At 47.0% G+C, this 14,143-nt stretch overlaps 1 protein-coding gene across 1 annotated transcript in view; it reads right to left on the bottom strand.

Annotated features, from left to right (window-relative positions):
• Positions 1-12,039, bottom strand: part of mmp23ba (matrix metallopeptidase 23ba) — a 24,406-nt gene extending 12,367 nt beyond the window's left edge. The window contains exons 1-5 of the mRNA XM_055659533.1: positions 11,497-12,039; positions 8,631-8,764; positions 7,015-7,151; positions 4,752-4,919; positions 2,218-2,382 (exon numbers count right to left, since the gene is read on the bottom strand). Coding sequence (XP_055515508.1) covers positions 2,218-2,382; positions 4,752-4,919; positions 7,015-7,151; positions 8,631-8,764; positions 11,497-11,625 — 733 coding nt within the window. The 5' untranslated portion in view covers positions 11,626-12,039. The remainder of the gene's footprint in view (positions 1-2,217; positions 2,383-4,751; positions 4,920-7,014; positions 7,152-8,630; positions 8,765-11,496) is intronic.
• Between the last annotated feature and the right edge of the window lie 2,104 nt (positions 12,040-14,143).

Raw genomic sequence — 14,143 nt, 5'->3', positions numbered from 1 at the left:
CTCGTCCCTTCCCATCTAAACCATCCCCTCCCCAGGTACCTTCCCCTGCAACCACAGGACAAGCAACACCTGTCCCTATACCTCCCTCGGTTCTGTCCAGGGACCCTGACTGTCCTTTCAGGTTAGGCAGAGGTTCACTTGCACCTCCTCCAACCTCATCTACTGTATCTGTTGTTCAAGATGTGGACTCGTACATCAGCGAGACCAAAAGTAGACTGGGCGATCGTTTCGCCGAACGTCCTCGCTCAGTCCGCCTGGACCTAACTGATCTCCCAGTTGTTAAACACTTTAATTCTCCTTCCCATCCCCACACGGACCTTTCTGTCCTAGGCCTCCTCCATTGTCAGAGTGAGGCTAATCGCTAATTGGAGGAACGGCATCTCATATTACGCTTGGGCAGTTTACAACCCAGTGATATGAATGTTGATTTCTCTAACGCCAAGTAACCCCTGAACTACTCTCTCTCCATCCCTCCCACACCCAGGTCGCACCAGGTTCCTGTTCTCACCTAGCAAACAGCTAACAATGGCCTGTTTCCTCTGTCATCGTTACTTTTTTGCATATCTTTCATTAATTTGTTCTATATCTCTCCAGGTCACCATCTATATCTCCTGTTTCCCTTCCCCCTGACTAGTGTAAAGAAGGGTCTCGACCCAAAAGGTGTTCTTTTCTCCATATGCTGCCTGTCCCCTGAGACTCCAGCCATCATATCTATTGTGCTGCTGCACCTGTTTGGGACACCCATAGAACTCTCTCCCTGACTAGATGGTCAAGTTTGTCTTTGAGATGGGGGTGGGTATTAATTTTGATTTATTATTGTCATGTGTGTGGAGACAGAGTGAAAAGCTTTTTGTTTGTGTGCTATTGTACCCGAGTATGACAGATGGTGCAATGAGAAAACTAGCAGAGTGCAGAATGTAGTGTTACTGTTGTGTAGCATTACTGTCTCTGAGGCGGCAGCAGAAGGACTTCCCAACCCCCTCCCCTCTGCAGTGAGGCCACATGGTCCCAGCAGGGGGGAGGGTTGACAAGTTGGGTGGGTTCATTTCTGCTGCACGAACTGCAGCTTGAACTCACAATTCCAAACCACAACCCAGATCTTATCACCCAAGAATAATCGTGGTGATTTACGAGGGAAAGCAACTGAGTAAGATTCCTTGGCTGAGTTCACAGGAACTTTGGAACACCCAGTGGCCTCGGTCCCCCAGCAGGAAATCAACGTCCGTGCAATGGCAAACAGTGTGTCGGGGGGGGGGGGGGGGGTCAGTGCAGCAACGGGGGCCTGTGTATCTGGCGAAAGGCACCACGACTCACAAACCTCAGCCACCTCAGACTCCAAACTGCGCAGTGCAAGCTGCTCACCCTCTCTCCCTCACTGGTCTGTGTACAGAGAACAGTACAGCACAGGAACTGGCCCTTCGGCCCACAACGTCCGTGCGAAACAGTGTGCCGAGTTAAACTAATCACATCTCCCTGCTCCACTTCACTCCATTCCCAGCATATCCATGTATCCTTCTAAATGACCCTTAGATGGCACTATGGCATCTGCCTCCACCACCTCCCCTGACAGTGCGTTCAAGGTTTCCATGACTCCCTGCGTTAAAAACTTTCCCCCGCTCATCTCCTTTAAACTTTACCCCTCTTCCCTTAAAGCTACGCCATCTATTCTTCTCCACCCCTTTAATTTTATATATTTCCACCCTGGAGAAAATGTTTTGACTGTCTACCCTATCTATGTCTCTCCTAATTTTATATATACTTCTATCAGTTCTCCCCTCAGCTTCCAACATACTAGAAAAAAAATACAGTCTTATGCCCCTGTCCCACTTAGGAAACCTGAACAGAAACCTCTGGAGACTTTGCGCCCCACCCAAGGTTTCCGTGAGGTTCCCGGAGGTTTTTGTCAGTCTCCCTACCTGCAACCTCCGGCAACCACCTGCAACCTCCAGAACTGCACGGAAACCTTGTGTGGGGCGCAAAGTCTCCAGAGGTTTCTGTTCAGGTTTCCTAAGTGGGACAGGGGCATAAGTTTGTCCAGCCTCTCCCCACAGCTAATACCTGCTAATCCAGGCAGCATTTTGCGAAACCTCTTCTGCGCTCTCTCCAAAGCTCACACTTTCTTCCTGTATTGGGGCGATCAGAACTGCACACAATATTCCAAATGCGGCCTAACCAAAGTCCGGAGTGGAAAGGTACCGACGCAGAGCACCTCCTCACCGTAAAGTCTCCAAATGCCCCACATGTCGTCCGCAGTGATTTTGTCTTTTCCCGTTAGAGTTGCGTTCCTGTTCATAATCGCCTTGGAGTTCTGCGAGTGCATGAGGCCGAGGCTGTGTCCGATCTCGTGGGCAGTCACGTGCACCAGGTCCGTCAGCCACACCACTGCACGACACAATACAGGCACATTGACGGAACAATCAACCTTCGCAGCTGCACCGCGCCACGCCGCGACCACTCTCATTGACCCCGCCACGGTAACTCCAGACCTGTACATGCGCACATGAGCCGTGACTATACAAGACCCAACAGTCAGATAGAGCTTGGACTAATATTACAGAGGCGATGGTTCGAATCCCACCACCGCAGCATGGAGAGTTAAAATTAAGTTAATTAAATAATTTGTCATTAAGAGACAAGCGTTAGTAAGGTGACAAAGAGCCTTTTAAGTTGTGATTAACTGCTCTATCTCACTTTCTCTGAGCCCAGACCCACAGAGTGTGGGTAGCTCTCATGCCTGGGAGCCTTATGGTCAACAACATGGTGATTGAGCATTGGATCTGCCCACCCAGTGACAACACTACCTGTGAATAAAGAGCCCTAATAATAATGTGGAGTGTCATTTGTCACATGGTGTCCTCGGGGGGGTGAGTCAGTCATGGGTCAGGTCACACTTACAGGTCAGGGACACTGGATTAGGTCAGACCACCACAGGTACTGATTTCCCCACCATTGAAGAGATTTACAGCAGTCGCTGCCTCTAAAAAGCAGCCAACATCAGCAGAGACCCACACCAGCCTAGCCACACACTCCTTTCACTCAAGAGTCAAGAGTGTTTTATTGTCACATGTTCCAGACAGGACAATGAAATTCTTACTTGCTGCAGCACAACAGAACATGTAAACATAGTACACAGCGGGAGAAATAAAAGTTCAGTGTGTGTACACACATTCACACATTCTCCATAAATAAACAAATATAGTGCAGTAATAACAGTTATAGTTCAGAGCTTATTTGTTGTCATGTTTAATAGCCTGATGGCTGTAGGGAAGAAGCTGTCTCTGAACCTGGTCGTTACAGTTTTCAGGCTCCTGTACCTTCTTCCCGATGGCAACGGTGAAATGAGTGTGTGTCCAGGGTCTTTGATGATGTTGGTCGCCTTTTTAAGGCAGCGACTTCGATAGATTCCTTCGATGTTGGGGCGGTCAGAGCCAGTGATGGACTGGGCAGTGGTCACAACTTTCTGTAGTCTTTTCCACTCCTGGACGTTCCAGTTGTCGCACCAAGCCACGATGCAACCGGTCAGCATGCTCTCTCCTGTGCACCTGTAGACGTTCGAGAGAATCCTCCTTGACATACCGACGCTCCATAATCTTCGCAGGAAGTAGAGGCGCTGATGTGCCTTCTTTATGATTGCATCGGTGTGCTGGGTCCTGGAAAGATCTTCGGAAATATGCACGCCCAGGAATTTAAAGTTTTTGACCCTCTCCACCATCGTCCTATTGATATAAACAGGGTTATGGGTCCTCATCCTTCCCCTTCCAGAGTCCACAATCAGTTCCTTGGTTTTTCTGGTGTTGAGAGCCAGGTTGTTGTGCTGGCACCATTTGGTCAGTCGGTCGGTCTCACTTCTATACTCTGATTCATCACCATCTGTAATTCGTCCAACAACAGTGGTGTCGTCGGCGAACTTGATGATGGAGTTTGCACTATGTCCGGCTAAGCAAGAAGATATAGGAGCCTGGAAACTCTATTGTCCAGGTTCAGGAACAGCTTCTTCCCTGCTACCATCAGGCTATTAAACACTACAACCTCCAAATAAGCTCTGAACTACATAGACTTGGGGGGCATTGGTTTTGTCTTTTTGCACTATTAGTGTTAGTTTTATGTATGTGTGTACATGTCTGTGTGTGTCTGTGTATGTGGGTGTGTGTGTAGATACATATACTATTTATTATATTGTTTACAGTGTACCATGTTTACATATTCTGTTGTGCTGCAGCAAGTAAGAATTTCATTGTTTTGTTTGGAACATATGACAATAAAACACTCTTGACCTAGTGGTTGTTCTGGTTGTGTGGTACGTCAATGAAGCAGCCCAGTGTTACATCGGCCTCATCATTAATTATAACCAAGCAAATAACAATGACTGGCAATTGGTCATCAGTTGAATTAAACATCCATTATCCCACCGAGATCCATGTCTCGTCCCGGGACAGGCAGCAACATTCCACGCAAGAATGTTTCTATTTACATTGGGAGACCGCAGCAAAGTTACGGAATTGATGCACTTTGGTAAATAAGCTGGCGGTGGTTTTGTCAATGGAATAAATGTGCATTTATCTGCACGTATTTGAGCACCCGGAGAAAACCCAAGCAGTCACAGGGAGAACATACACATTCCATACAGACAGCACCCATAGTCAGGATTGAACCGGGGTCTCTGGCGCTGTAAGGCAGCAACTCTACCGCAGCACCACTCTGCTGCGGTTTTACAGGTACTGTTAAATTGTTTGTTTCTTGCGCAGACTCACCTTTCGCCCAGCTGAATCGCGTTTTACCCACTATCCAGTGCTCATAGTCATCAAAATGGATCTCTCCGTTAGTCGGGAAGAAAGCATGTGCCAATTCTCCCGTTATTCCATCGAAACAGGGATGTGAAGGAGTTTTCAGGCAGTCGGTGTGATTTATGGAATAAAACCCTGGGAAAAGAGGTGAAGAGTCTGATGTTAATGATTCGACGTTAACAGCTACCACATCAAAGTGGCTTAACAGGGCTATAATCAAATGTGTCATCAACTCCCCTGCCTGCTCTACAGTTTGGGATGAATCACTGCGGATTTGGTTTTGCCTTGAGACTGCTCATTTTCCCCTCTCTTGAATGAACTGAACTGCACCTTATAGTCAAACCAAATTAAATCTCAAAGAGGCAGATGGGCACTGAGTGAAAGAGATGATGGGGTCGGGGGCAGGGGGGGGGGGGGGGGGGGGGGGGGCTTGGTCGGGAGCTTGGTGAGAGTGAGAGAAGAGAGTGGCTGAATGAGAGAGAGCGTCATACACTGTGGAAACAAACCCTTTTGCCCGACTTGCCAAGCCGACAAAGATGCAGTATCTACACTAGTCCCACGCCCACGTTTAGCCTTACCCTGCTAAATCCCTTTCCTATCCACGTACCTACCTAAATGTCTTTTAAATATTGCTACAGTACCTGCCTCAACTACCTCCTCTGGCAGCTCATTCCATATACCTACCACCCTCGGTGTGAAAATGTTGACCCTCAGGTTCTTATTAAATCTTTCCCCTCTCACGTTAAAGCTGTGTGGTACAGCGGTAGAGTTGATGCCTAACAGTGCTAGAGTCCTGGGTTCGATCCTGACAACGGGTGCTGTCTGTGTGGAATTTGTATGTTCTCCCTGTGACTGCTCGAGTTTTCTCTGGTTTCCTCCCACATTCCAAAGACATGTAGGTTTGAAGGTTAATTGGCTTCTGTAAGTTGGACCTAATGTGTCGGATAGAACTAGTGTACAGGGTGACTGTTGCTTGGTGCGGACTGAAGGACCTGTTTCCACATCCTGTCTCTAAAGTAAATTATGTCTTAAACTATGTCTTCTGTTCCTTGATTCCCCTACTCAGTGTAAAAGACTCTGTGGATCCACCATATCTATTCCCATCATGATTTAACACACCTGTATAAGATCACCCCTCCCCCATCTGTACTTCAAGGAATAAAGTCCCTATAGTTGAGGCACTCAAACCCTGGCAACATCTTTGTAAGTTTCCACATTCCTTCCAGCTTAACAACACCCTGAACACCAAACCTGAACACAATCTCCAAATGCTGCTTTATCAAAGTCTTGTACAGTTGTAACATTATACCCCAACTTCTATACTCAATACCCTGAATGATGAAGGCCAATGTACCAAAAGCCTTCTTGACCATTCTATTTACCTGTGACGTTACATTCAGGGAACCATGTGCCTGCACTCCGAGATCCCTCTGCTCTACAACACTCTCCAGGGCCCTGTCATTCACGGTAAAGGCCCCAAAATGCAAAACCTCACACCTATCTGCACATTAACCATTCCACAAACTACTTGTCTAACTGATCAAGGTTCTGCTGTCATTTTTGACAACTATCTTCACTATCCACGATACCACCAACTTTAGTGACATCTGCAAACTTACTAATCATGCTTTGAACATTCTCATCCAAATTGCTGGAATAAACCACAAACAAATGAGCCCTGCACCGAACCCTGAGACACACACTAGTCACCGGCCTCCAGCCTGAAAAATAACTGCTCACCATCACCCTCCGCTCTTTTCCATGAATCCAATTTGCTTTCTAGTCGGCTGGCTCTCCCTGGATCCCATGTGATCTAGCCTTCCAGAGCAGCCTATCATGCAGAATCTTATCAAACGTCTGGCTGAAGTCTATATAGGCATTGTCTACAGCTCTGCCCTCTTTGGTTACCTCTTCAAAAAGCACGATCTCCCACAAACAAAACCATGCTGACCATCCTTAATCACTCCCTCTCTAGCCAAATACACGCATAACTTACTCCTTAGAATTCCCAAACTGTGCCAGAGAGTATCAGAGAGAGAGCGAGAATGAGTGAGAGAGAGCGAGGGGGAGAGAGTGAGGGGGGTAGAGGGACGGGAAAGGCAGAGGAAAAGAGAGGGAGGAGATGATCGGCGAGTGAGGAGAACTTATTAGGGCTTGTTTGACCTTTATCAAATATCTGTGCACTCCCTTTCACAATCAACCTTTGCATAAAACCATTGCAGGAGCTCACCTATCTTAATATTAGCCTCGGCCTCTGGAGGAACCTTAGTGAAATTGAACGGAGTGACTTCACTCCACATTTGGAAAGCCTTTGCGATCCCTCTCGCTGTGTCTTCTTCACTCAGGGTCTTTGGAAAGGACAAGATCCTGTGGAGAGAGGAAATGCACTTTGTTGAAATGATGTACAAGTGACATATACACGAGCGTATGCGCAGATTTAGCAACGTCCGCCTCTGGAATGAATATCTTTCTCAGTGACTTCCAATCTTGCAACTTGACCAGCGACAGGATGAGGCCCCTTTGACCTCTGACCCTGAGCTGCCTTCCCATATAATCCCAACTCTTTCCTCTGGTTGTCAAATATCTACCGATCTGAGATCCAGAATGAACAATTGCTGAACAGAGAAATCCAAGCTCCTCAAAGACCCGGTGGGTTATGTTCTAATTTCCAGACTCAAGTGCAGAATTGTCCTCAGTATTGCAGTGCATCAGTTCCACGGACAAAATCCAATGTCCGCAATGGGGTAGTCGTGAATCGAACAGTACCCTAGTTTACAGAATGTCAATTGGCTTTGAATCTTGTGCTGAAACATCAATTATTCAATGCTGAACTGGCTGATATGTTGTACTTTCCTTCCTTGTTAAACAACCATATCTCCACCATGAATATAAATCAGTTCAGGGTTGTGTTTGGACTGCTAAGACTTTTGATTTGTAAGTTCAGTTAACGAGAGTGTGGTGGTGGTGATGGGATAGCAGCTGGAATCTCAGATGAGCTCCAGGCCCAGAGTGGGCGGGGGTAAAGAAAATGGGGCATTTGGGGTAGGGAAGGGTGGGAGATGAGCAGATTGGGGAAGGAAAAGGAACTGAGTGGGAGGGGTAATGGGAGAAAGGTGCCCGCTGGGGAGGGGTTAGGTGAGAGTGAGGTGGACAGTTTACCTGACATTGGACGATTCATTGCTCTTACCACTGGGTTGTAAGATGCCCAAACGTGATGTGAGGTGCTGTTCTTCCAGTTTGCATGTGGCTTCTCTCTGCCTGCCAATGGAGTGGCCCAGGACAAAAAGGTTAGTATGGGGATGGGAGGGCGAGTTAAAAATGAAAGATTCAGCCGGCCTTGGTGGACCAAGCATGTGTTGGGTCAAACAGTCGCTCAGTCTATGTTTGGTCTCACTCATGTGAGGATGCAAAGAAATTCGTTCACCAGCGATTGGGTGAAATGGAGTCGGGGCGGGGACGGGTAAATCTGATTGTACAACAAGGCAGTGTATTTAAACAACAGGGGAAGCAGAACCGGTGGCTAAGGAGCAGACAGAATGTACAGGGAGGAACTGCATATGCTGGTTCACACGGCAGATGGATACAACATGCTGGAGTAACTCAGCGGGTCAGGCAGCATCCCTGGAGAACAAGATGCTGTCTGGCCCACTGAGTCACCCCAGCATTTTGTGTCTATCTCAGAATCAGAATCAGAATGCTTTATTGTCATTGCATGTGTCACATACAACGAGATTACTGTGTCTCTCCATTTAATGTGTATCTCCGGTGGCTAAGGATTCTGTTTCGCTTCTGGTCTCTCTGGATTCAGAACCTCAACGGTACAAACTCGCCCGACCCTGTCCTTACTTGTAGGTTAAGTTGAAGTGACGCCACTTGAGCATCTGCGTGGTTAACGTGTATCTCTTGCTCCGTGCCCGGTGTGGGTGCGAGTCCAGCCGCTCCACGTCCAGCTGCAGGTAACTGGGGAACGCGTCTTGATGCTGGGGGGAGCAAAGCCACAGGTCCCTTGATCAGCGGGCTTCACAAAACTGCTGCTCAACAGGTAAGATACATGTACAGAAAATGCACACGAAGAAACCAGCACCACCACGACCCCCCCCGCCCCCCCGTAACGTCGATAGCAAAAACCAGCACCACTGGTGGAAGAAGCCGCTGCCTCTTGCAACAAGCTGGTGCTGGAGAAACTTCACGTTTCCAGCGCCATGGACATTAATACTTAACACAGTGTGACTGGCGCAGGGTTGGATGCGGCGGCGGAGGCGTTCACGTTGAGGGGCAGGTGGGGAAACCGGGGACACGTCTACAGAATCCACCCCATCATTGGACATGTTGCAAAAAGCTGTGGGACCCAGGTTAAAATGTGGAAGTTATTCAACAATTCACGGGGTTTAGGGGCGCTGTTAACTTCGCACGGCTCCCAGGTTACATATTATGTGGTGCTGCTGCAAGTAAGAATGTCATTGTTCTATCTGGGACATGTGACAATAAAACTCTTCTGACTATTTTAAAGGGGGCAGCGTGACTGGTTGCAGCTTGACAGGCATTTAGTTGTTGTGCTCAGACAATACCTCCAATGACAAGCACTCCTGTGATCTGGGAGAGGAAGACATTGACTGGTCAAACTGTCTCAAGACGCCACTCTAACAACTCCTCAAAGGAGCTTACCATCTGAACGAGATTGTGTCTTAGTTCCACGGTGTAGAAATGCTCAACATTCAAAATGTAGAAAGCATTTTATCGGGATGCATCACAGCATAGTTTGGGAACAGCTCCATCCAAGACCAGTAAGAAATTGTGGACGCAGCCCAGACCCTCACACAAACCAACCTCCCTTCCATTGACTCTATTTACACTTCTCGCTGACTCAGCAAGGCCAGCAGCATAATCAAGTAGGAGTCTCACCCCAGGTACACAAAATTGCTGGAGAAACTCAGCGGGTTTCCGAGAGGTCGGATTGGGAATGGTCCCATTCCCAATCCGACCTCTCTGTCCTGGGTCTCCTCCATTTCCAGAGTGAGCAACACCGGAAATTGGAGGAACAGCACCTCATATTCCGCCTGGGTAGCTTGCGTCCTGATGGCATGAACGTTGAATTCTCCCAGTTTTGCTAGCCATTGCTGTCTCCTCACCTTCCTTAACCCTCGAACTGTCTCCTCCCATCCCCCCGCCCTCGGGCTCCTCCTCCTCCCCCTTTTTCCTTCCTTCTCCCCCCCACCCCCCATCAGTCTGAAGAAGGGTTTCGGCCCGAAACGTCGCCTATTTCCTTCGCTCCATAGATGCTGCTGCACCCGCTGAGTTTCTCCAGCAATTTTTGTGTACCTTCGATCTTCCAGCATCTGCAGTTCCTTCTTGAACACAGGAGTCTCACCCCAGTCACTCCCTCTTCTCCCCTCTCCCAGGTACAGAAGTGTGAAAACACACACCTCTAGATTCAGGGACAGTTTTTTCCCAGCTGTTATGCGGTGACTGAACCATCCTATCAACAACTAGAGAGCAGTCTTGAGCTATTCTCTATCTCATTGGAGACCCTTGGACTATCTTTAATCAGACTTTACTGGATTGTATCTTGCACTAAAAGTTATTCCCTTTATTCTGTATCTGTACATTGTGGATGGCTCGATTATCATCATGTATAATCTATCTGCTGATTAGTTAGCACACAACAAAAGCTAAACGAGTCTGAAGTAGGGTCCCAACCAGAAACGTCACCTATTCCTTTTCTCCAGAGATGCTGCCTGACCCGCTGAATTACTCCAGTTTTTTGTATCTATCTTCGGTTTTGACAATAAACTAAACTATATATTTTTTTTAAAACAGGCTCATCAGCTGATGTTACCAATCGGCAGGAGTCAACTTGCTGGTTGTGGTTTGGGCTGTAGGTTTGGGGACAGGGCTGTGACTGCATCTGACATCGAGGCATCTTGTGTCCATTCTTTGACCAGGCCAGGAGAGGAGTGGAAACACACCCCAACAACAGAGGATGGGTTCTCAGCCCATCCACCCGATGCGGGAGCAGTGGAGGACAGAGATCTCGGTCTCACAGCACTGAGAGAGGTTAGATTATTCAACTCACACAAATGGCCAGATCATCTCTCCCACTTTGCACGGTCAAACGCTGCCCAGGCAGGTTTGGGGAGTGGGGAGATCTGGGGACCATTCCAGGGACAGGGTGCAAACTGGAATGGACAGACAGAAGGTGGTAGCAAACAGCCATCAGCCTGAAACATTTGTAGAAACAAGGAACTGTGGATGCTGGTTCACCAAGGAAAGGCACAAAAAGCCTGATGAAGAGGAGTCCTGACCCAAAATGTCACCTGTCCATGTTCTCAGCCTGAAGAAGGGTCTCGACCTGAAATGTCATCTATTCCTTTCCCCCCAGAGATGCTGACTGATCCACTGTTAATCTAGCATTTTGTGTCTTTCTCCAGAGATGCTGCCTGATCTGCTGATTTATTCCAGCATTTTGTGTCTATATCCGGGGATGCTGCCTGGCCCGCTCAGTTACTTTAACATTTTGTGTCTAACCTGCAACATTAACTGTTTTTCTCTCTCCAGAAATCCTTTCTGACCACTGAATAAATCCAGCAGTTTCCGATTGTACAAGAATTACGCCCTTGTTCATTCAAATGCACTTTTAGACAAAAAAATTCACTGAAGGTATTAGAGGATTTTAATGAATTTCAGCAATTAAAGGGTTAAGGTTTATACTCACTAACTGATGTCGCCAGGCAGGGAATGCATCTGCATCTTGCTGTCCAGGTACAAACACCAACGTTACAGCTATGCACATAAATACTTTAGTCAGATAATCTTCATTCTTGGAGCGAGGAACAAACTTCATCTTTACTGAAGCTCAAATTGTCAGGTTTCTCTCACTTTGAAATCCACTTTCACGCAGGAGCCTGTGGAGGGCTCACTGTTCCTGTGGCTTTGAGCGCAACGCCGCTGAGAAAGTGGGTTTCAATGGCTCTGTTTAGTTTAGTAGCACCAGCATGAGCTGCATTTCCGAGAGGCTGCCGGAGCCAAGCTCTGTCAAGTTACTTGATCAGATGAGGAAACCGAGGACCCATCCATCTGCAAAGGAGGCGAGTGCGAAACAGCTGGACATTCTGCAACTTTGGTGGGTTGGACCCACTTCAGCTCCGTAATCAATGTCAGATGTAGAGTCGGTCGGCAACAGCAGGGGACACTGTCAGAAGAGCACAGGCTGCAGCTAACTCCACAACCCACAAGTTAGATCACATTTGTTACATATATAAATGTGAAAGATTCTTGCCTTAGAGCTACATTTCTGTGAACAGATTTCTGTTTTGATAGAGAAAAATAAATCAGCATTACTTCCAGGAACTACTTGTGTTTCCAAGTAGACAATTGATTTGACAATGCACCAGGGCCACCCATGGCCAAACATTCCAATAATGATCAACCTGATAAAAGAGTTCGAGATAAATATTGTGCAGAAAGGAACTGCAGACGCTCAAGTTCAAGTGAGTTTATTGTCAAGTGTCCCTGTATAGGACAATGAAATTCTTGCTTTGCTTCAGCACACAGAACATAGTAGGCATTTACTACAAAACAGATAAGTGTGTCCATATACCATAATATAAATATATACACACATGAATAAATAAACTGATGAAGTGCAAATAACAGAAAATGGGTTATTAATAATGAGAGTTTTGTCCGAGCCAGGTTTAATAGCCTGACGCTGGTTTATACCGAAGATAGGCACAAAGTGCTGGAGTAACTCAGCGGGTCAGGCAGCATATCTAGAGAACAGGAATAAGTGACATTTCGGGTAGGAAACCTTCTTCGGACTCCAATCTGAAGAAGGGCACCAACCTGAAACGTCGCCCATCCTTTTTCTCCAGAGATGCATAATGTTCCGCTGAGTTACTCCAGCACTTTGTGTCTATCCAGACAAACATTCTTGGTAGTGCCGTGAATATTCAGCATCAGTGAAGAGAGATGCAGAGTTAATGGCTCAGTTGACCTAACAACAACATACAGACCTAAAACACCAGCTCTGTATCTCCCTCTACAGATGCTGTCCGAATTAAAGAGTTGGCTGAAGGATCTATTTTCCCACTCTACCGCTTAGTGACACTGTGACTTGCTGAGTATTTCCTGCATTTTCTGTTGTTTCAAATTTTCAGGCATTGTAATATTATGCTGTATTACTCTCCGAAATATGGAACTGCAAAATAGGTGCCAGTAATAACAGTTACATGAGCAACAAGAAACTGTAAAAGTTACTGCACCAAAACAAAGTGGAGCCGTTATTGGAGCAAGAACTGTCAGAGTTACTGGAGCAAGACTCAAAGTGCCGACTCATGCAATTTGGTAATAAGAATAAAGGCATTGATTATTTTCTACATGGAGAGAGAATCCAGAAATCGGAGGTGAAAAGGGACTTGGGAGTGCTGGTGCAAGACTCCCAAAAAAGTTAATTTGCAACTCGAATTGGTAGTAAGGAAGACAAATTCAATGCTAGCATTTATATCAAGAGGACTGGAATACAAAACAGAGATGGAATGCTGAGGCTCTGCAAGGCGCTGGTCAGGCTGCATGTGGAGTACTGTGAGCAAATCTGGGCCCCATATCTGAGGAAGGATGTGCTGGCCCTGGAGAGGGTCCAGAGGAGGTTTACGAGAATGATTCCAGGAATGAGTGGGTCAGCACATGCTGAGCGTTTGACAGCACTGGGCCTCTACTCGCTGGAGTTTAGAAGGTTGATGGGGGGACCTCATTGAAACTTACAGAATAATGAAAGGCATGTATAGAGCGGATGTGGAAAGGATGTTTCCACTGGTGGGAAAGTCTAATTCAAGAGGACATAGACTCAGAATTAAAGGGCGCTCATTTAGAAAGGAGGAGGAACTTCTTTAGTCAGAGGGTGGAACTCATTACCACAGAGAGCTGTTGAGGCCAGGTCAGTGGATATTTTTATGGCAGAGATAGACAAATTCTTGATTAGACTGGGTGTCAAGGGTTATGGGGAGACGGCAGGAAAATGGGATTAGGAGGCAGAGATCAGCCATGATTGAATGGTGGAGCAGACTTGACGGGCTGAATGGCCTAATTCTACTCCTATAACTTGTGAACTTGTGAAGAACTGTCACAATGGCTGCACCAAGAACTGTTGTTGTAACAAAAAGTCCTGGAATAGACACAGGAGCAACTAGAACTGTCATGGTCACAGGATCAAGAAGTTACTGCCACCAACAAGAACTGGAATAATACTGGGAAACAGCTGTCATCCTATAGAAAGTCTACTCTAAATGCTAAATAAAACCAAACAATGGGTGGCGCCAGCGATAGCTGCCTCGCCAACAGTCTGTCTGTCCCTTCCTTCTCTG

Source organism: Leucoraja erinacea, chromosome 30 (assembly GCF_028641065.1).
Source record: "Leucoraja erinacea ecotype New England chromosome 30, Leri_hhj_1, whole genome shotgun sequence".
NCBI classification, from domain to species: domain Eukaryota; kingdom Metazoa; phylum Chordata; class Chondrichthyes; order Rajiformes; family Rajidae; genus Leucoraja; species Leucoraja erinaceus.
This window is presented reverse-complemented; position numbering and strand designations above follow the sequence as displayed.